Source organism: Triticum urartu, chromosome 7A (genome assembly GCF_056163025.1).
Source record: "Triticum urartu cultivar PI428250 chromosome 7A, HENAU_Tu73, whole genome shotgun sequence".
NCBI lineage: Eukaryota > Viridiplantae > Streptophyta > Magnoliopsida > Poales > Poaceae > Triticum > Triticum urartu.
Genome location: NC_141879.1, coordinates 705,536,027 through 705,559,084, shown reverse-complemented (window position 1 = coordinate 705,559,084; position 23,058 = coordinate 705,536,027). Strand labels below are relative to the sequence as shown.

General features: G+C 43.7%; 1 protein-coding gene and 1 pseudogene across 1 annotated transcript; one reads left to right on the top strand and one right to left on the bottom strand.

The window, feature by feature from the left end:
• Nucleotides 1–583: 583 nt before the first annotated feature.
• LOC125519772 (BTB/POZ and MATH domain-containing protein 1 pseudogene) lies at nt 584–2,104 on the bottom strand (annotated as a pseudogene).
• Nucleotides 2,105–13,939: 11,835 nt separating this feature from the next.
• On the top strand, nt 13,940–17,267 carry LOC147961835 (putative receptor-like protein kinase At1g80640). The gene is made up of 10 exons (XM_087535089.1): nt 13,940–14,365; nt 14,955–15,116; nt 15,210–15,463; nt 15,567–15,699; nt 15,788–15,851; nt 15,969–16,065; nt 16,170–16,272; nt 16,390–16,508; nt 16,694–16,783; nt 16,875–17,267. Exons 1-10 carry the CDS (start codon nt 14,173–14,175, stop codon nt 17,034–17,036), a joined length of 1,377 nt encoding a protein of 458 aa, XP_087391215.1. The 5' UTR covers nt 13,940–14,172; the 3' UTR covers nt 17,037–17,267.
• Nucleotides 17,268–23,058: the final 5,791 nt, after the last annotated feature.

Sequence of the window (23,058 nt, the reverse complement as noted above, 5' to 3'; positions counted from 1 at the left end):
GTGCATTTACAGAAAATTTCTCCACTAAGAACACAACTAGTCTAGCTTTCTTTTTCGTCATGAATCCTGCAGGTAGGCCGCAGAAAAGATCACAAGAGGGGCAACTAATCTGCTACCTATTCCAGAGCTTATCAAGTCAAAATAGTGTCTCTATAAATTGTTTGATTTAACAATGCAGAATTGTAGTACTCGGTAAGGAACGGCAAAGAACAGTAAAGCCGGCTGGAGAAGCTGGTTTTGCACATGTTTTGTTCAAAAATCGCTAAGTGGAAATAAATGTCTCAAGGTTTTACCAGCCACCAAATAAAGAAAAAACACATGGTAACAAAAATGAAACTAAATGTTCAGGTTGGAACAACGATGCAAACAATTAAGATATTCGTATATTAACAGACATATTAGGAATACAGTGTATGATTATCATCTCCATAATATACATATAAAAAATCGGCACCGATCAATCATTTTCCTAAATCACTTGCAATAATGCTGATATTTGCTGAAGTTTTATCTCATTTCACGATAGATGTGGTCATGGAAGATAGTTACTCACTGCTTTAGGAAATGAAATGAGCACATAAAAGAAAAAACATAAACAGTAAACGTACTGCTAGTCAACAGAGCAAAACATATTAGAGAATGTTACGGACATAGCATAGGTTCATATAACAGGCAGAACATATCACAAACATTTTGCGAAACTTACCCTTCTCCAAAAGATCTAAGAACTTGAGAAATAGACAAACTAATCACAGGTTGCTAAGGTTTCAACTTAAGTTACTACGCTCAAGTTAATCCACGAACAGCATACTAAAGTTTGCGACTCTTTGCTGTTTTCTCCCAAATATCCGCAATGATAGTAGGGCATTCCCTTTTCAGTTGCTCATACCCTTTACTGGCCACCACATCACAAATTATGTTTGAAGAGTTCATAAACTCAATGCAAGCATCTTTGAGCTGGCTGCAATGGTGCTGGTCGGCTAGAGCTAGCGTGGTCGCGACAGTCTCGGCACAAAGAACCTCGCACAGCTTACTCTCGCACATCAATTTCATCCTTTCCATGGCATACCTATCTGCAGCGACAAGCAAATGCCTAAGCATTTCTTCATACTCTTCATCATTGAGCTCATCCATCGGAGGCAACGAATCCTTGTAGATGAAGTGAAGCAGTCCTCTGAAAGCAGCAGGCTGCATATCTTCGACAGTTATGCTGCGCCTTTTTTTGTCCCTCATTGGCCCGTAGAACTCTGCCCTGAAGACCGCCGAACGCATCGCAAGGATTATCTTATGAGCTGAGAAAACATCATGTTTCACATTGAAAGATACATCAGCTCCCTCTGTGGCATCCAGCAAGTTACTGAGATTATCAAACAGATCAGATGGCGGCACTTGGACCACAACATTCGTCTTGGCCTCCTCCACCTGCGCCTCCTTGAACTTGATAACTGTAAGATTGCACTGGATGCAAAGAATGTCATCAATAATATACTCTCCAAGTTCACTCTTCCTCCAGAATGTGGTAAAGCCCCAGCTCGCGGCTGCATTGTCACGGGTGTCAAAAACCGACGGGTCTATCTGGCTAGGGTTTGGCCAGGCATAAGGCGGTGGTGGTGGAGGCCCTGTGGGCTGGTCGAGCAGCCACATATCATAGAGCACCCTCGCCTCCGTGTTCTCGGTCTTGAGCTCGAGGTAGGCCGACACCCAGCCATTGCTGTCTTCCCTGTCACCGTCGGGGTAGAAGCGGAGGCACCAGTCGTAGCCGCCGACGGCGAAGGTAGCGGAGTGGATGAACTTGCCGACCCCGAAGCCCCTGTGCAGGCTGTACCCGTCGATCTTGAAGACGTGCGACCCGTGCGCAGTCTCCGGGGCGCAGGTCGAGGCGGTCCTCGTCAGTGAGCTCTCGGACGCGGCCATTCCTGGCCTCTGGTCGGGCAGAAAGTAAGCGCGGCGGCGGCGGCACGCGCGGTTATGGGAGCCGCGGGCAAGGGGAACTGCGACGGGGCGATAGGGGAGGTGGCGCGGCGCGGGGAACGGCGGCACGCGGTGGCGTACAGTGAGCGGCGGCGAGATGGGGAATTTTTCTGGGGGGATGGGGGATGGCCGGATGGGGACGAAGATTCGCGCGAGAGAAAGGAGAGAGATTTGGGAAAAATATTTCGGCCCAGTTCAAGCCCAAATCCTCCAACCGGTGTGCGTGTTGGTCCATTGGGCTTTTTGAGTTGTCGTTTCTATCATTTTTAGATATATATTTTTACGTTCTAAAAAAAGATATATTTTTACCCCTCGATTTTTTTTAAATTCGTTGCATATAGTATTTTTAGAGGAGTTCATTAGATGATTTGTTAGACACAAGGCATACCAATGGCAAACTATACACAAAACAGTGCAAGATATGCCCCTACAGAAAAGCAGTGCAAGATTTAATCGATGCACTCCAAAAAAAATCTACATGTAAGACTGTGCAAAAATAGCAATCCGGGTACTACACTATTTGCCCCAACTACCCAAGGTAAGTAGTATAAAGACAACAACTAGAGAATTACACGGTAAAAAATGACAACCCACCGAGAACCAACACAACATATAAGGGGTGGTTGCATCCCAGCTCATAAGGGATCAAACCACAGGCTTGACACATGCGTGTTTCATAAAGCGAGAATTTTCTTTTTAAGTGCGAGGTGACGTTTTTGTCGATAGCGAGGCTGAGGCATCTGCGGTGACGAATTTGTTAATCTCAAGATCCGCCGGCTCAATCTCTCGAAGATGCTCATAGGAGTACGGTGTGCGTGGGTGCGTTCATAAGGATGAGTGCATGTTGGTGTATTTGAGTTTTTATGTTGTACTGCGTTTCCTGCAATAAAATGGCATTCCACCTTTTAGGCAATACAAGAAAAACATGTATGGCATTACATGTACCATACATAAGGAAATACTACAAGAAAATGAACTTTTATGTCATTACACCAACCAGACACATGGCAATAGATAACTCTAACCTCGTGAAACCAGCCACTAGAAGTGATCCGACAAGCCTTGGGTGTCTCCTTGAGGCCTTGACGCGACGGATCGCTCTATGGTGGTTCATGCACCCTTCTCGTCACATTGGTGATATATCCATCCTCATTGTGTTCTTCTCTAGAGCGGTCGACTGTGGGAGAAGACTTCTACAATGGCCGCTTCTTCACCATGGCATTGGTACAACTGGACTTTAGCATGACGACTCCCTCAGCCGCATGATACAATGCCAGGCCGACTCCAGCAATAGAGCGGCGATGACATACCTTCAGGGTGTGCTGGAGATTGAGTTTGTTTGGTTCTCTAAAGACCTGGTTGTTATCTTCTTGTTTTATAAGATGTCATGTATCATTAGAAGAGTCCATGTCCTTATTAAAAAAAGATACAATGAAATGCAAGAATAATACACACCTTTTGTTTTTGGGATACACCTTGAGTGAAACAGTACACACCTAAGGTGGATAAGAAGAGTTCAATTAAACAATACTACTAAGAGACATGAAAATGTGAAAAGAAATTACGACAATACGTACGAGATACAAGACAAACGAGAAGGTGGAAAGTTGAGCAATGTATCAAGGTTCGAAGAGCTCGCAAGAAGAGCTCATTTATGCAAAAATTATCGCATTTTTGCAAGTAAAAAGGTGAAAATTTTATCGCATTTATAACAAAATTATGCACGCAACTGTGGACCGCGCGTGTGGTATGATCACAAATGCGACGCAATGATCTCCAAATCATGCGCGCGGGGGGCCGGGGGGGGATCTCCAAACCACGCACGGTGGCCTAGCCTGCTGCGTGGAGCGGACGCATGCCTGCCGAGTGCGGAGATCGGTCCAGGGTTGTTTTTTTTTGCGATGGGTCCAAGGTTTTTTGCTCCGGCCACGGCCGACCCGCAAGAAGAGATCAAGAGCCGGCGGCCGGAACCAAATGCCCGGACAAGACAACAGTACGCGGCCAACCCGACTCACGGCGCCCTCCGGCCGGGGCCGGCCATCTTTATCCTCTCGGCGACTCATTCCGGCCGGCACGACCATGCGCGAGTAGGAAGAAGGAAACGTAAAAGTTTTAATCAAAAAAAGATAAGAAAGCGACCGTAGGCTAAGCCAAACATTCATTCAGAAAACTTTCGTACAATGCCACTTTAATTACTTTATTAATTACTACTCGTCTCGCCTGGTTTGGATTCGCAAAGTACGGTGGTTACTTGGTTGGCGTAAGTGTGACGGTGACAGGGCGGCACGAGCACACGACCCACGAGAGAAAAATAAAATAAAATAAAATAAACAGGACGCATGGCGATACATATGGGGCTATGGGCATATGGCGGTCCGGTCCATGGGTTCTTCGGTTTCTGGCATGCGGGGCCTCCCGACAGTTCTGGTGCGGAATTGATTGATTCTCTTGGGGTGGGCGCAGCGCGCAGAGAAGCAGGGGTGATGGGATTGGATCCTGGCCCCGGAGATACGGCCGCGTGATCGTCATAATGCGGGCGGATGGGGCATTCCTCTCCTGCCCACGGCTCGTGCCTTGATTTTCTTTTGGTTCAAAAAAATGTGCTCCCTTCGTTCTAATGCCCTTTTCACTATTCCGACCTTATCAGAAAACTTTAGCACAAAATAAGCTTCCCATAAAACTATTTCATACTCTTACCCTTTTTAGAAACACCGCGGCTTGTGGCCTTGCTGCTCTAGTGGAAAACACCAAACTCGCCCGCGTTGCTGGCCCGATTAAGACGGTACGTGACAAGGCAAAAACGCCAGCGTGTCTGGCGTTACTGGAAACGACATGGTGTATGGCGTTGCTGCCCAACCATGCAATGCCAGGGTGTGTGGCGTTTCCAACAACTTGTTTACCATTTGCCACTTATCTAAAAAGGAAGCAACGTAGGCTGGTTTGACGTTTTCATATAGCGAAGAAACGTCACGGCTTGTGACGTTATCAACAGGGTCAGATCGTGAAATAATATTATGAGAAGTTTATTTTGTGCTAACGTTTCGTCATAAGGTCAGACCAGTGACAAAGGCCTCGTTCTAAAATACTTCCTCTGTAAAAGAGTACAATCTAAACGCTCTTAACGGTTGAACTAAAATAATGACAAGTATTTCAAAACAGATGGAGTAATACATTTCTTCTTTCCTTTTTGTGGATACATTACTTCTTCTTTTTGCTGGCTTGAATTTGAATGTTTGCATACTTGAAACGAGTTGATGATGGTACTGCTACATCTTTCAGGTTACACGTCTGCTTCAGCTAGCTGCCCCCTTATTTCTGCTTCTTTTTCGATTTCTTTCTTCAGTGTTTTTGTTGCGGCATGATAGCACTCCAGACGTATGAATGTTATTTAAATCCGATCTATTAGTAAGATGCAAGGGCATTTCCAACACCGACTCTCAAACCACCACCCGCATTCATCTGAACCATGTGATTCAGACGTGTTATGTCATCCAACGCGGTACCCCCATCCATCCGCAGACCGGCTCAAACGTCCATTTTTCCTGCAAACCGGAGGGCTTTGCGGGCATCTAGACCGCTATGACCCATGCGTCCGACAAACTTGGTCCTACCCTAAACTCCCGCCCTCGCCTGTGCCCTTTCCCGTCAGAGCGGTTGCCCAGTATTCATGCCACTTCTAGAGCGCCAGCTCCGTGCTGATGCCGCCCAGAGCGGACGGGACCTCTCTAGCGCCGGCATTGAAGCGGCTCACCGCTTGAGCACTGCCAAACTGTGTTCCCGTTGTCCGCGCTAGTTCAATGCCGTAGATATGTCACTGGCCGGGACGGGACGAATATGTACCACATTCAAACAGGTTGCCCATCCGTCCGCCTGCCATCATTAAATAGCTACGCCGACTTAGAAACCAATTCCAACATTCGCATTGACACACCTAGCCGGTTGGTCTCATTGGCATCCGCTAGTTAAACGGGGCCACTCTCGGCAAAAACTGCAGTACAACACGTCCGCTGCACATTCTTCTCCCGTGCACCACATCTTCCATGACAGCAAGCGGCAACGCATTGTGGGAGAGCCTCTCGACGGGCAGAAGCACGAGGTGTCCACCCTTGCGGCCAATTGGAAGGACCACCGTGCCAGACAGATAGAGGTCGTCATGTCGGCCAGCTCCTCGGAGGTCTCCAACGACGACCCGCCGATGGAGACGGGCTCCGACAACAACTCGATGCCCCTGCCCCCGCCGGTTCATGCCGGCTTGACCCATGGAGCAGGTGTAGACGCACTTCAGTGACGCCATGGTAGAGGAGCAGCCAGCGCCACCGTCGTTGTCGATGTTCTAGCAGGCGCAGGTGGAGCAGCGGTAGAACTTTTCCCTCCTCGAGCAGCACAGGCTGAGGGACGGCCAAATCTACGGCGCACGCGAGCAAGGTGGTCATAGTGGCCATGGTGTCGGAGAACCCTAACTTTGCCACTGAGCAGTAGGTGCTCTACAATAATAGTGGTGGAGAGTTGTCCTAAACGTCTGGATAGTGGTGCCCGAGTGGTTTTTTAGCATTCAACATAGCGCCTCAGACGCGCCATGGATGTGTTGGGGAACGTAGTAATTTCAAAAAATTCCCTACGCACACGCAAGATCATGGTGATGCATAGCAACGAGAGGGGAGAGTATGATCTACGTACCCTTGTAGATCGACAACGGAAGCGTTAACTTGGTTGATGTAGTCGTACGTCTTCACGGCCCGATCGATCAAGCACCGAAAATACGGCACCTTCGAGTTCTAGCACACGTTCAGCTCGATGACGATCCCCGGACTCCGATCCAGCAAAGTGTCGGGGAAGAGTTCCGTTAGCACGACGGCGTGGTGACGATCTTGATGTACTACCGTCGCAGGGCTTTGCCTAAGCACCGCTACAATATTATCGAGGACTATGGTGGAAGGGGGCACCGCACACGGCTAAGAATATGATCACGTGGATCAACTTGTGTCTCTAGGGGTGTCTCGTGCCTCCGTATATAAAGGCTCAAAGGGGGGGGGGCTGGCCGGCAAAGAGGTGGCGCGCCAGGAGGAGTCCTACTCCTTCCGGGAGTAGGACTCCCCCCCTTTCCTAGTTGGAATAGGATTCGCGGAGGGGGGAAAAGAGGAGAGAGAGGAGGAAGGGGGGCCGACCCCCTCTCCTTGTCCTATTCGGACCAAGGGGGGGAGGGGCGCGCGGCCCATCTCTGGCCACCTCTCCTCTCTTCCACTAAGGCCCACTAAGGCCCATATACCTCCCGGGGGGTTCCGGTAACCTTCCGGTACTCCGGTAAAATCCCGATTTCACCCGGAACACTTCCGATATCCAAACACAGGCTTCCAATATATCAATCTTTATGTCTCGACCATTTCGAGACTCCTCGTTATGTCCGTGATCACATTCGGGACTCCGAACAAACTTCGGTACATCAAAATGCATAAACTCATAATATAACTGTCATCGAAACCTTAAGCGTGCGGACCCTACGGGTTCGAGAACAATGTAGACATGACCGAGACACGTCTCCGGTCAATAACCAATAGCGGAACCTGGATGCTCATATTGGCTCGTACATATTCTACGAAGATCTTTTATCGGTCAGACCGCATAACAACATACGTTGTTCCCTTTGTCATCGGTATGTTACTTTCCCGAGATTCGATCGTCGGTATCCAATACCTAGTTCAATCTCGTTACCGGCAAGTCTCTTTACTCGTTCCGTAATCCATCATCCTGCAACTAACTCATTAGTCGCAATGCTTGCAAGGCTTATGTGATGTGCATTACCGAGAGGGCCCAGAGATACCTCTCCGACAATCGGAGTGACAAATCCTAATCTCGAAATACGCCAACCCAACATGTACCTTTGGAGACACCTGTAGAGCTCATTTATAATCACCCAGTTACGTTGTGACGTTTGGTAGCACACAAAGTGTTCCTCCGGCAAACGGGAGTTGCATAATCTCATAGTCATAAAAACATGTATAAGTCATGAAGAAAGCAATAGCAACATACTAAACGATCGGGTGCTAAGCTAATGGAATGGGTCATGTCAATCAGATCATTCATCTAATGATGTGATCCTGTTAATCAAATGACAACTCTTTGTCCATGGTTAGGAAACATAACCATCTTTGATTAACAAGCTAGTCTAGTAGAGGCATACTAGTGACACTCTGTTTGTCTATGTATTCACACATGTATTATGTTTCTGGTTAATACAATTCTAGCATGAATAATAAACTTTTATCATGATATATAAGGAAATAAATAATAACTTTATTATTGCCTCTAGGGCATATTTCCTTCAGGATGTGTCCGTGCGTCCAAATTACACAAATCAGCATCAAATTGAGGAGATGTTTGCGGATGTACGGACCTCCGCAACGTAGGACTCCAACACCCCTGACTCACCCAAAACCCCACCGAAGCCCTCACATTTTCACCATTTTCATATTATTTTTCAGGCCAAAGCTGGTGCTTTCACACCCTCTCCGCTCTAATTGTCGCCGCCATCCACCCCAGTTCCTGCCTTTTTTAGCGTCCACCGCCACATGTCCAAAGTGCCGCACACAATATTAACTTATCGAAATGCAACTTGCGCCGCCGCAAAAGGAGGAGCAGGGAGGTAGCAGATGCGGTTGTTGGTTAGGCGGCACCTCTTAAGGTGAAGAAACTCGACGGGAGGGGGCGCCAATGCACTTGCCGGCCCCGCCAAAGCAGCAACAGTCGTTGTACTACTACACTGCCAAGCAACACAGTCATCGGCATTGGTCCCCGACCACCTCCACTCTACACATGCCATGGAGCGTCGATCTCAACGTGACCATCAATTTAGCCGACTCGTCATCGCCACAACTTGTCCAATCACGGACATCGGGGCGTGGATCAACTAGGTTTCCCGCACTCTGTTTGCCAGTTTGTCTCAGCCGGGGCGCGCGTCATGGCGGACGACGGGGAGATCTTGGGCATCATCCACGACGGAGGAGACTTCGAGGATGGGCAAGTGGATGACTCCCAGCCGGAGCCGGGCATGTAGACCCAACATACGGTGCTTTTGGGTGTGATTGCATATGTTCTCAACTATTTAAACATATATTTAATTTGCTATTGATCAACATACACATGCCAAAATGGAGGATGCCTTTCGTAGGGCGGACCTTTGGTGCATATGGTAGGATGACCGGCTCTCGTATCTGTGTTCGTGGACGCGTCCGCGGATGTTTACTATGTCCGGATTAAGATACGCCATTGGGGACGCCCTCGAGGGCGGTTTGGGGCACAATGTTGGAGCTGCCCTCGGCGGGTGAAAATCGTTTCAGAAGTATAAAGAGAGCTCGTGGGGAAATCATTCGAAATGAGCCTGCTCAGGAGATGAGACATTTGTACGCACCTTAGGAACTGATCCAGCTACAACGACAAGTTTCTTCCGTCGGCTGGTTCTGCCGCCACGGATGAGGACAACTGAGCACGAGGATGGTGTGGGATTGTCGAAGCGTCCCGAGTTGGGATTTTGGCGATGCAATCCTCCCTCGATCTCCGTCGCAATATGCTACGGCGACCTTCGCTGTTCGGTGGCTTTGGTGGCGACTGGCTCTTTGTTGCGGCTCAATTGCCTGCTAGTGCCAACATGGTCTTTACTTGCGTGACATTCACATCAAGACCATGCTATGCGTATAGCCGCTGGGATCGCGGAAGCTGGTGGAGACATTACATGATGACTTCGATTTGGTGTTGCTTCTCAAGTACCGGTCTCGAGCTCCGGGGTGAAAACCTAAGGTCAGACCCTAATTGGCTATACCTGGCAATGGGCGATGTTTTTGTGTTGTCGCCTTGTTGAAGGCATTGCTCGGACTTGATCTCCAGACGATTGGACCTGACGATGGTGGCGCTTGAGAGTCGTCCCCTTCCTGAAGGCATTGCCGTTGAAGAACTTTTTCTTATACTTATGATGTCAAGAATGATTGGTGCGGATATGGCCGCTGTTGTAACTTGTTGATCACTGTTTTGATCACTTTAGAGTTTTTCTTTCTTACTCCACTGAGGTGTAGCTTGGGTCTTGTATGACATTGCTACTTGCCAGTGTGATGCTTTATGCGTGTGCGTTGGTGTTGGTTATGTGCATCTTAGCTATACAAAAGTCGGGCGTATGCTCATTAGGGCATGTACAATGGTTGATAAGATAGTCTTATCTTAAGTCTTGCATATAATTTAGATATGACAAGAAAAACATGTCTACAATGGGTCCTCTCTTAGTTTTATCATCAATAACTAGTTATTCCTAAAAATGTGGTGAAACATATTGTGCTAAGAGATCATCTCTTGTCTTTTCTTAAATACTAGTAAGCATGCACGTGCAACGCACGTCTCCGCAATTCAATCCATTTTTTGAATTTCACAATTATTTATTTAGTTCCCTTTTCTATTGGTTTTGTTCATCTACACCTTTTTAAATTCAAAAAACTATAGAAAAAAAATATGATATGTGCTATTCCCAAAAGTAAAAAATGGAAATGTGACATACGTAATGAATGGGGATTATCTAGGATAATAAGTACACCATTTTGTTAACTATCCCCGAGACACTAACATAATTTTTTGAAGTGCATTGTTTGACCATACACACAAGAGTAAAGAGCTTATTTGAAAAGTGTGCAAAAAGGGATCTTCAGATATATTGTATCAAACAAAGAGTGAGTCTGCCAAATCAAAATTCAGAAACTAAGACTTGATAATAGCATCCATTAGCTGCCATATATATATATATATATATATATATATATATATATATATATATATATATATATATATCACTTCTAATAATTAACCTCCAGGAACTCTTCCTGTCGAGAGAACTATACAACAAGACATGAAAAGGAATTGTATGGTTAGACCAAATAATTACTAATCTTGAACCATAGCTTCAGACCAAATAACCAAATAACTAACACGCAGCTGGTGAAATCAACTACAGTATTCCCAACAATATGAACATATTTTCGATGCAAAACAACTACATACACATAATTTGGTGTCCAAGATTTGGCATCTTATCAATTCGTCCAAGCTTTCCATGTGGCTCCGCATCTCGTTCTTATTCTCTCGTTGCAACAGCAAAACAGAAGAATGTTATTGCTGCAATTTTTACATTTCAAAGTACCACAAATACACCTCATACTCGGATTTGTACAACAATAGGATGAAACTATTGCTATGCAATATATTTTTTGTCAAGAGACTTGAAATATCCTAGATTTAATGCTTGTACAAGTTCAGTTAAAATGGCTTAACAAGTGTACAGTCTACAGACTGAACTTATTTTGACTGCGTAGATTAATCAAAAAATTGGGGGGTTTCACACCAACTCACCGTAGTATCAAATACCACATACCAACTCATGTACTCCCTCCGTTCGGAATTACTTGTCTCGGATATGGATGTATCTAGAACTAAAATACATTTAGATACAATGACAGAATGACTATAGGTAGCAGACGTGCATAGAAAGGCATGGGCAAAAAAATCGATGATTTTCATCACATAGTAATCATGCACGCGCAACACACGTGTAACTATGATATGGCCGCGTGTAATTTAAGTGCGATGATCACTGTTGATACAACAACGTATTCATCTAGTACTGAATATGCTACAGATGTTTTTCAAGATGAAGATGGATTTGTAGGCATCACATCTAAGCGTGACACAGTTGTACAAATAATGAGCAAGTATGGAGTTATGTTTCTATATTCCCCTAAATCAGGACGTGAAGGAGCACACATGCATGGGTGTGGGTCCAGCCAAAAGTCAATTAGAAGCCATCAAGTTGTGTACTACGTGGATGTGCAAGAGTTTAATTCCTTCTCAAAGGGAATAAATCACGTTAGTTATTTCTTTGGACGGTTACAGCCACCTGAACGACCAAAAGTTACACGCAGATGGAAGTTTATCACGTGGAAGATCATGAGTTTAAATGAGTCTGGGTGGGGGCCGCCATGTTGGAAAAAATAGATCAAGAAGCAATCAAATAAAATAGTCAAACTTTATTTTAGTAGGTCTTTTTGCATGCTTGCCGAGATGTAAAAGGCAAGTTAGTTTAAATCTAGAAAGAGTCCAGCCTTTAGGAGGTACATGTGCGTGCCTCTTCCAAGTTATTTCTATAAATAGCTAGGTCCGGTCCATGTAAAAGCAGGTTATTTTTATATGAAATAGACACAATGTGTTTTTCAGGGTAGACACACCTGTATCAAGTTTTGGAGGGATCTTCAGAAAACCTCTGTTTTGCGATTTCTCTTCGTGGAAATTGTTTTGCGCGTGAGTACCTTCGTCGAGATTGGTTTTCTCGTGCTGGGCCGCAAGGTTCAAACCCTCTACTTCGTGTACATCGCGTGCACGGGCGAGAGGTTGCTACTGCTGGTGGTGGAGTGTCGTGAAAGATCGGGCCCCAACAACGGATCGGGTCTCACCTTGAGCTTCGGTCTACATCAAACTATAGGAAGAAATATACTCATTCAATCCTATTTAGTAGGTAATTATTAAATAAAATCAACAAAATAATATACAGCAGAATCCACGTCAAGTGGAACTAACAACAAGTCATATGTTGTCTTAAAAAACATGATGTGAAATAGATCTAGTCATACGAAAATCAGTTACCAACAATTGGATTTTCCTTTTGCTAGTAGCTAGAAACCTGAATTGGTGCTCAGCGGCTCACAGAGATTAATACTATGTTTTTTGGTGGGGGTTGCCACATTATTCTTTAAATATTTTTTTACGGAGCCTAGAAAATCCAACTTACTGTTGTGGCCCATATATCTTGATCTGTCGGACACGGGTGTCCCTCTCATTCAGGTGATTGGCCAACACCGTGACTTGGAGCATAAATGTGTGAATGAATGTTTCTCTGTACAAACATGAAAGAAAAAGAGTTCTACAACTGTCTGCAAAGGCAGTAAAATTAAGTTGTGGTATCCAAATAGTATCATTATCCCATTCAATTAGTTTCCACTCTTAAGAGATGAAAAGGCTGAAACCCTCATGTATTTTTAGTAGCAAATTGTTATGTCAAAGAGGAAGCTAATATGACATTAATAGACTGAAATGAGTTAATTGCAGCATCAGATATGCTTGACACTTTGACAGAACGTTAGTAACACTGTTAGCACTATGAAGAATATATTATTTGGAAATTCTATAACATAAATGCATAGTATGTGATCAGATCGTACTGTGAGTCTCTGAGCTACCTTTTGAAATTCAAATGCTAGAAGGACTTGTATGATTATCCTACAATTACAAATGCATACTTGGAATAATGAGAAAATTATGGTTCAGACTCAAAGTGTCAGGCTGAATGACAAGAGCGAATCGAACAGTAAAAATCATGGTGCAGGAAAATAGCAACACAGATCAAGAAAAAAAACTGGGGCTGAATATTGTAAAACACACATAAGCAAAAATCATGTACGCTGTAAAACACACATAAATTTTTTCTTATGATTTCTCTCTCCTCCACCTCATCATTTATCCTATGTGGCATTGCTAAGATAGAATCATTGTACATGCCCTTATGTTTTCCTTGATGCTTCATCTTGAGTTAATTAAAAAAACGGATCTCGTTTGTTTCATCCTCGATGCCGGCCGCCTGACACGTCCAAACAAACGCACGCCTCCAACGGCAACAAAGAAGAAGGGTCCAAACGACGGCAGGGTTTGCAGTTGGAGCAACTCGACCGAACTGCACCCAAGCCAAGAAGCGGCCAAGGGAGGACGCTCGGCAACGCAACAAGGAATTCCTCCGTCCTCTCAAGTAGTACTCCTCAACGCCATTGATAAAATCCTCACGTGTACTACAGCCTCACATGATCACCTCTATCGCTTGGGTAAACTGCCGCCCGCCCGTGATCCCTCTGCCTCTGCCGCATGGCCCCCGCGCGGGCCTCTTTCTCCTGCGCCCCGTGCGCCCCCCCCCCGGCGAGGACGAGTGCTGGTAGTTTATAGCTTTTGACTCCTCCGTTCGCTTTTTCCTCTCTTTTCTTCCGGCTTCGGGTTCCCTCACTCCCATGCCGCCTCGCCACAACGCCGCCAGCTTTCTTGTGCTCTCCCCCCACTCCCGGTAGGATTTCCCGAGAGAGAGAGGGGGAGAGCAAAAGATAAAGATCGAGAGGTCAGGAGAGAGGTGGGTGTATGGAGATGCCGGCGGCCCCGCCCCCATTGCTGCCGCTGCGCTCCTCTGTTCTCTTCTTGCTCCTGCTGTCCTCGTGCTCGTTGGCCAGCGGGAGGGCCGCCGTTTCTTCCCCAGCGCCGGCGTCGGTGGGGGCCGCCAATGGGACCGCATCTTCTTCTTCTTCTCCGGTCGTTCTGGCGTCTCCCCCCGTCGGTACGTGTGTGGCTGCCGCCCAGGGATCAGGATTCAGGGCCTGCATTTCTCGTTCCTTCCTCTGAATTTCCTGTGTGTGTGTTCTTGCTTTTTTCTATCCGAACTTCGGAACATCTAGCAAGTTCAGAGTTTTTTCCTCTGGGAATTTAATTTGGATTGGAACTGTTATGCACATCTCGGATCTTTGTAATTTCATTCTCGCAAATATCAACGAATTACGATGGGTTAGTTAGTTTTCTCCAGCTGGGGAATTTTTCCTCGCCTTCTTTTATTCGACCTCTGTGGCCAAAAACTGCCTTTCGGGATCTCACATTCCGTCCAAATTTTCGGGGGAGCAGAACCTGCTCTCCCTTTAACGTCACTGCGGAATTTCTGGATCGAGTTTAATGCCATTAAACCGCTTGTTCCGTTAGAATCCACTGCATCCAAAATTCAAATCTCTCTTCAGGTTCAGGGAAGGGCCGTTCCAAAGATTTTTTATATAGCCCACCGATAAAAAGCTCTACTACTGTTCATCTTCTCGAGTTGGTAGATTGTGCTTCTTGAAATGTCCAATTCCACCTAATTCCAACTCCTCTGTGTGTTGCAGTGATCACAGTGGAGAGGCACCACCACTACCACCGGGAGCTGGTCATCGCCACCGTGCTCGCCTCGGTCGCCACCATCATGATCTTCCTCACCACCTTCTACGCCTGGACCATGTGGCGCCGGTCTCGCCGGATCCCCCACGGCAAGGCCGCCCGGCGACCAGGTCCTGCCTCACCCTCATTGCTTCTTCAGCTCATAATCGTGCTTGCTTGGGATGATTAAGCCAGACCATTCACCAACTTGTTACATTGTTCAGACACCACCACCACGAAAGGGATCACGCTGGTGCCGATCCTGAGCAAGTTCAACACGGTGAAGATGAGCAAGAAGGGGCTGGTGGCCATGATCGAGTACCCGTCGCTGGAGGCGGCGACGGGCAAGTTCAGCGAGAGCAACGTGCTCGGCGTCGGCGGCTTCGGCTGCGTCTACAAGGCGGCGTTCGACGGCGGCGCCACCGCCGCGGTGAAGAGGCTCGAAGGCGGCGGGCCGGACTGCGAGAAAGAATTCGAGGTGAATGTTGCCTCCTTGTTACCACTGTCCATTGCCTCCACAAGTGCTAGTGGTGGGTTCTTGCTGTAAGTGTAAAAATGCTTGTGCTGTGGTTGTTGGGCAGAATGAGCTGGATTTGCTTGGCAGGATCAGGCACCCCAACATAGTGTCCCTCCTGGGCTTCTGCGTCCATGGTGGCAATCACTACATTGTTTATGAGCTCATGGAGAAGGGATCATTGGAGACACAACTGCATGGTGTGTATATGATTGGCCCTGCCACTTATTGGCTGCAGCTCTTTCTTGAGATCTTCCTGATTGGGAGCTTTTGATGCATTGTCTTCAGGGCCTTCACATGGATCGGCCATGAGCTGGCACGTCCGGATGAAGATCGCGCTCGACACGGCCAGGTTCTTATGATCTAATAATCCCTACACTTTACTTCGCACCGAGCCCGAGCGATGATTTTTCAATTCATGTGCCGATGACTGTCTGTTTGTATAATATGGTAAATTGAAACCGGGCAGGGGATTAGAGTATCTTCATGAGCACTGCAATCCATCGGTCATCCATAGGGATCTGAAATCGTCTAATATACTCTTGGATTCAGACTTCAATGCTAAGGTACACTGCTTCAACTTTTCATTAAGGTCAGCTTATTTTTTTACATGCTGACTGCAGGTAACAGAGTTGAAATGTGCATTTCTTTTTACTTGTCGATTGCACAGATTGCAGATTTTGGCCTTGCTGTGACAAGTGGGAATCTTGACAAAGGGAACCTGAAGATCTCTGGGACCTTGGGATATGTAGCTCCTGAGTACTTATTAGACGGTGCAATCTCCTTTTGTTCTAAAATTCGACTTCTATCTTTTCTGTAAAAGGATTAAACTATGAACAGCAAAATTCTCCTTTCATCATGTAACTATCAAGCGACCCTGTCAATTTCAGGGAAGTTGACTGAGAAGAGCGACGTCTACGCATTTGGCGTAGTGCTTCTAGAGCTCCTGATGGGAAGGAAGCCTGTTGAGAAGATGTCACCATCTCAGTGCCAATCAATTGTGTCATGGGTAATCTGCATTTCGTACTCTGAACTTACCAAGGCATCGAGTAATTCATTTGTATTTCACAATTTGATCAGCAAGCTTAGGAAGTAACTAGTTCTCTTTCAGTATTCATATTTCTGTTGCAACATAGCATACTTTGAATTTATCTGTGCAGTAATATCATTTGACATGTTCAAAACCGCACGCAGGCCATGCCTCAGCTAACCGACAGATCGAAGCTCCCCAACATCATCGACCCAGTGATCAAGGACACAATGGACCCAAAGCACTTATACCAAGTACCCATCATGAACAAACTGCCATTATTCTCTAATGTAGACACATTTATCTTTCCAACTATTTAGGCTGTTGTTCTCTGTGCCTGTGCAGGTTGCGGCGGTGGCCGTTCTATGCGTGCAGCCCGAGCCGAGTTACAGACCGCTGATAACAGATGTTCTCCACTCTCTTGTTCCTCTGGTGCCTGCGGATCTCGGGGGAACGCTCAGAGTTACAGAGCCACATTCTCCACACCAAATGCACTATCCTTCTTGAGAAATGATCCTACAAGTTTCGTCGAAGCGGGAGAAAGGGAATTATACGGTCCAGAGTAGATTGCTGTTTATTTTGTAACTTATATCTCACCTGTCCCTGCTGCTTATCTGAGGACGAGTGAGAGCTCCAGCCTGCTGCTTTTGCTGGTTGGGCAGAGAGAATTCTGCTTTGGAGAGAGTTGTCTCATATATGTCTTTTCATGTACAAAGAAACGAAAGCATTTTTCTCTTCTGCTCTGTGGATCTGGTCACTGCTGTGCGGATCCAAAATTTTCCACACACTGTTGTCTCGATTGCGTTTGAGATAGCTGTGATTTGGACTCCACACAGGCCTCAACAGTTGCCAACAGCTCTGTTTACTGCATACGAAATCTGATTATGGATTTTCCGACAGTGATCGCAACGCTTCCTCCCAAAAAACATAAATGTAATGCAGCAGGTGCACATGTTCATATCAGGCAGGAAAATAATAATAATAATAATAATAATCACATGGTTGCATTATCTTAATTTGACTGAACATGAACGGATGGAGCGGGCATCCGTGCATAGTTTCACAAGGAGCATGTCCATATATGTTTTGAGTAAGCAAACCATAAGTGGCAGTGACATGGACTCAGTGCTTTACTAGCCTAGGCCTGCTTTGTAGCTCTGCTGGCAAGTGACAGTCTCCTCCCAACCACAACACCATGGTTGCCCTGCGCTCAAGGTAGGACATCATGGGCAATCAAGGTGGTCAGTAAACATCAAGTCCCCCTCTCATTTTCCCCAGGGCAGTCAGGTAATCTCCATGCATAAAAAATGCTGCTTTACATGCCATCTAGAACCTGCCTTGCTTCTGATGCCCTCCTCATCATGCAGGCTATGATATGATATGATATGATCAGAATTCAGAGACAAAAACTTGCACAAGACAACCTCTGGATGCATCTCGCTGAAGCCCCTCCAGGTCGGCAGAGAAGATATGTTTTCCTTGCTTGATGGGGAGATGGCAGCTGCTTCATTCAATTGTGACAATAACTGCACATGCATGCACAGCCAGCTTGGGGCAGCAACTACTGCTCACTCCACAGCTCCCTGTCCTCCCTCCTCTTGAGTCTTATGTTTTTGTTTTGCTTATTTGCTGTAGAAGAACTGTGTGTGGCAATCTCCTTGGCCAGTATTGCTGATTATTAGTGGTAAGCTTTTGATTCTTGTTGCTGTAGCTGCACTTTGGGAGGGCTTCAGCTAGCTAGCTAGCTAGCTATTTCAGCTACATGCTTTCTGCCTCCCTGTACTTGCTGCCCCCTTTATTATGGGCCTCGCCTTTCTGCATTTGAGGATGATTTGACAGGTTGTTGTTTGTTTCAACATTATTACTTTTGATAAAATACATGTATCTTTTCAAATCCTTATAAACACATGCATGTAAGCTTTTCGTGATACTTCCTGAATGCTGTTGCAAGTATGTGCCTCATTCATTTCCTCTGCTCCCACCAGCAAAGCATTATTAACAATAAAATGATCAACGACCAAATCATAGAAAACCCAAATGCTCAAATAATAATATGAAAATAATAATAATAATAATAATCAACAACCAATTTTCGTACCAGCACAAAAAATGTCAGGGGCGATGGCTCTCTGAAACCGATGTAGGATGGGCTCTGACAGAGAAGCGGCCGGTTGTTAGTGTCAGTTAGGCGTTGAAATCAAGCAGCGGGAGAGACGGGATCGTATGCCGCGGCCACCACCGGAGCCGAAGTGGATGCTGTGACTAGGAAGGGACGTGCCAACAGCGGGATTGGACCATGCCTCATGATGCATGCTGCAACCACCGGCCTTCAATGTTACTATCTCTTTTTTGTTTGAGGAATGAATGGGCAATGCTCGTTGGCACACGGATGTCATTGCTTTTTTGTTGTTGTTGTTGAGTTGCTTTACTTTCGAAATTACGAAACATCTTTTAAAAATTAGGTGAAATTTACAGTATCGAATATTTTTAAAACGTGACATATTTTAAAATTTAAACTATTTAAAAAATACTCCCTCCGTTCCTAAATATAAGTATTTTTAGACATTTTAAATGGACAACAACATACGGATGTATGTAGACATATTTTAGAGTGTAGATTCACCCACTTTGCTCCGTATGTAGTCAATTTTGTTAATAACCTGAAATAAAAAGGAAAACCTAAAAATAAAATGAAAAGGAAAAAAGAAATAGTTGCCCTGCCCATTCCCCCATTGGGCTGGCCCAAAAGCAAGTACTATGGAGCCCCCCCCCCCCCCCCCCCCCCCGTGTAGGGCACTTTTCCTAGCGCCTTCATGTGTCACGTGTTGGTTGCTCCCCCAATCGGAACAATTGTTCTTTTCGGATTTCTTCTTTCTTCAATTTTTGTTTGCCAGAAACGTGGAGCATAATTGTGCTTCTCCATTGAAAGCAAAAGTGTGATTTCCACAAAAGGGAAGCACGAATCGCACGAAACCCAAAGTGCTTCTATGCTTCACCAAAGTGAAGCAAAGTTGTGTTTCCGCATGAAGCACAATTGTACTTCTCCGAAAGTGAAGCACAATTAATATAGTTTGAAAGCATGGTGTAGTTTAATTTTAAATCACGGGTTAGTACAGATTTGGAGCACATATTTCTCTCAAAGTTCGTCAAATCTATTAAGATGAGATCCAGTTTTGAAGATCTTGGCATTAGGACACAAACTGATTGTGGTTTGGAAGCACAGTTTGAGAGATAAATCACTTGAAAAATCGAATGTATAGGAAAGTGCAGAAATAAACCCATCCGTCTCTCCCCGCACATAGAAAGAAACTCTACGAGAAAAAGATGGGAGTAACCTTTGCAAGAGCTATCCCTTAATTAGTGATTTTGAGGGACACGTTGTGCGCCAAATACTATTCCCTGCGTTATGTGGGAATACTAGGCAAATGTGCACCTCAACCTGGCCCTGCTATATTGGGCCAACCTATTTTATTTTTTCCTTATGTATGCTTTTCACCGGTTTGGGGGAGGTTCTAAAAACTACCCTGAACTAGAATTTCTTTCCTGTGCTTTCATTTTGTCGGTTTACTTTTGGTTTCCACTTATTACTACCACTGTACCAAAAGATAAGACATTTTTTCTATTTAATTTGAATTAGTGTACATCTTTTGTGTTCACGATTTCTTGAACCCATGAACATTTTTGAAATTAAAAACAATTTAAAATTGCGACAACTACACCATTAGTGCTAAAACTTGGCACCAATGGTCACCTTAGCACTAAAACTTGTGGTGTACATTAAAGTGGTGCAAGAAGTTGGCAGAGAAGTGCAAATGCGGTTTCAATCCCAATCGCATATTCCCGCGGCACTGATGTGACACTATAGATCCGTACTCTACACATAGACGATGCCATGTAGGCAATTTCTAATCATGTGTAGGTAGGACCCACTCACAAATTTAGCGAACCTTTTTTGGTTTCTTGAACTTGTTATGAATCTATGAATATTTTGAAACTGGTGAACATATTTTCGATTCATGAACATTGTCAGAAGTCGTGAACTTTTTTCAATTTGCAAACATGTTTTGGGAAATTGTGAACATTTATCAAATTCGAATGTTTTTCCAATTAATTAACCTTTTCAAATTCATGAACAATTTTTTTAATTCACCGCCATTTTTGAGATCCATGAACGTTGTTTTGAATTCTTGAATATGGAATGTTTTTTCGATTTCGTGAAGTTTCATTAATTGGGAAACATTCTTGAATTCACAACATTTGTATGATTCACATTCTTCTATTGAGATTGGCGAACATTTTTTTAGTTGTCGAACATTCATTAAATTCTTGAATATTTTTAAATTCACAAACATTTTTTGAATAAGTAAACTATTTATAATTTCACCCATATTTGTGAAATTCGGAATATTTTTTGTATTCTTCAACATTTTTGTCCTGAAATTCCCAATCTCTTTTTAGTTCATGAATAATTTCAATATCCACGGTTGTTTTTAGGAGATTTGAAAGATTGTTTTTGAAATCACACAATGTTTCTGAATCTGGAATTTTCCGAAAAAATTTACAAACATATATTTGTGTTTTATTTTGTAGGTTTTTGTTCTTTTTTGTTTCGGTTTTTTCTTAATTATTCCCTTTTCCATATTCTCGTAAATTTTTTGAATGCCTGAACATGTTTTAATTTCAGAATAATTTAAATTTTGTGTACCTATTTTCATGTCCTGAACATTTTTATATTCATGAACATAATTTGGCTTTGATTTTAAAGAACATAGATGTTTTTGAACTCACAAACATTGTTTGGTTTGCAATTATTTTTTGAATTTGCATACATTCCCTAAATTCATGAACTTTTTTGAAATTCATAAACAATTTTTATATTCATGAATGTTTTGCAGTTAGGTTTTGATCCAGCCCCGTCATAAATATTGGGCTAGGCCCTGCAGGCTATTTTCAGAAAAATAATTGAAAGATAAAAAGAGTAAAGAAAAAACACAAAATAACAAAAGACTCAAAATTATAAAAGACTCAAATTGATCAATAAAAAACTCAAAATAATAAAACACGCAAAATTATAAAAGATTCAAAATAATAAAATAATTTAAAACAAAAAAATACTCAAAAATAATAAAAGACTTTAAGACAATAAATAGATTCAAAATAATAAACGTCTTTAAGAAAATAAAAAGACTCAAAATAATGAAATACTTTAAAACAATAAAAATACTCAAAATAATAAAAGTCTTTAGAACGATGAAAAGACTGAAAATAATAAGAATATAAAAAATATAGAACATTCAAAGGAATAAAAAGACTCAAAATTATAAAAAAATTAAAATAATAAAAGAGTTTAAAACAATAAAAAGACTCAAAATAATAAAATAGTTTAAAACAATTAAAAGACACAAAATAATAACAATAAATCAAATTATAAAAAGATTCAAAATAATAAATAAAAACTCAAAATTATAAAAGATTTGAATACTCCGGTTGGTCCATTTGCCAACCACGTAGCTAGCTAAGAGGGAACAACAAAAACTAAGAGGAGCTAGCTAGTTAGGGAGAAGAGTTTTGTGGAGAATGAAAGTGAATGTGTTTGAGAAACAAGCGCCGCCAAAACACCTATATATAGGCAAAACTTAGTGGTGGCGTTCCAATACAAGCACTGTTGGAAATATGCCCTGGGCGCAATAATATTATATTATTATATTTCCACGTTTATAATTAATAGTTTATATTCTATGCTTTAACTATTACTCCCTCCTTCCATCAATATAGGGCCTAATGCGTTTTTTAAGACTGACTTTGACTATTGACAAGATTAGTAGTACATGACATGCACAATGTGAAAATTATATCATTGAAAGCTCCTTTCACACACGAATTTAACGGTGTGCCTTGTGTAAGTTGCATGTCATATATTATTGTTCTAGTATTTGGTCAAAGTTAGCCTCGAAAAACGCATTAGGCCCTATATAGATGGAATGAGGGAGTATGATCCTGGAATGTGCGATTCAACGGAAAACTCATATGCACGTGTGGAATGATAAACGGTAAAACCAAATTCCTAGTCTCTCCTCTAAGACTAGCTGAAGTGTTGTTAGTGATCATGTCTTTTGAATCTTAGAATGTGTTAAGTGTAACGGTAGTCCTAAAACAATTTTGAGAATAAGGCGTTGAAAAAATAATGATATAAAATGTTATAAATCTTCCCAAGAGGGAATCACAAAGATAAGTGCCCATAATGACAAATGTGGAGTAAAAAACCCAAAAAACAACAACATATGCGATAAATGGTTCGGTTGCCACCTTTTTTGGCGAATACGGTTGCCACCTTTTAACTTACCAGGAGCGCTACGCTCCTCGGCAACGGCGCTAGAAAAGAGTTTTGATGACCCACAATGTAGGGGGTCAACTATAGATCTTTTTGATATGTAAAAGTATAGATCCCACGAGAAGCTGAAGAAAATGATAAGCACAAAAATAGCAAGGCTTCACTGCAAGTGCTAAAAGATTTTGTAGTTTGTGTTCT

Excerpts from the sequence above, each read along its gene's own strand:
- LOC147961835 (XM_087535089.1), top strand. The coding sequence starts at position 14,173 with ATGGAGATGCCGGCGGCCCCGCCCCCATTGCTGCCGCTGCGCTCCTCT. Across the intron at positions 15,464-15,566 it reads ACTGCGAGAAAGAATTCGAG|AATGAGCTGGATTTGCTTGG; the intron begins GTGAATGTTGCC and ends GTTGTTGGGCAG. Across the intron at positions 16,509-16,693 it reads GCCAATCAATTGTGTCATGG|GCCATGCCTCAGCTAACCGA; the intron begins GTAATCTGCATT and ends AACCGCACGCAG.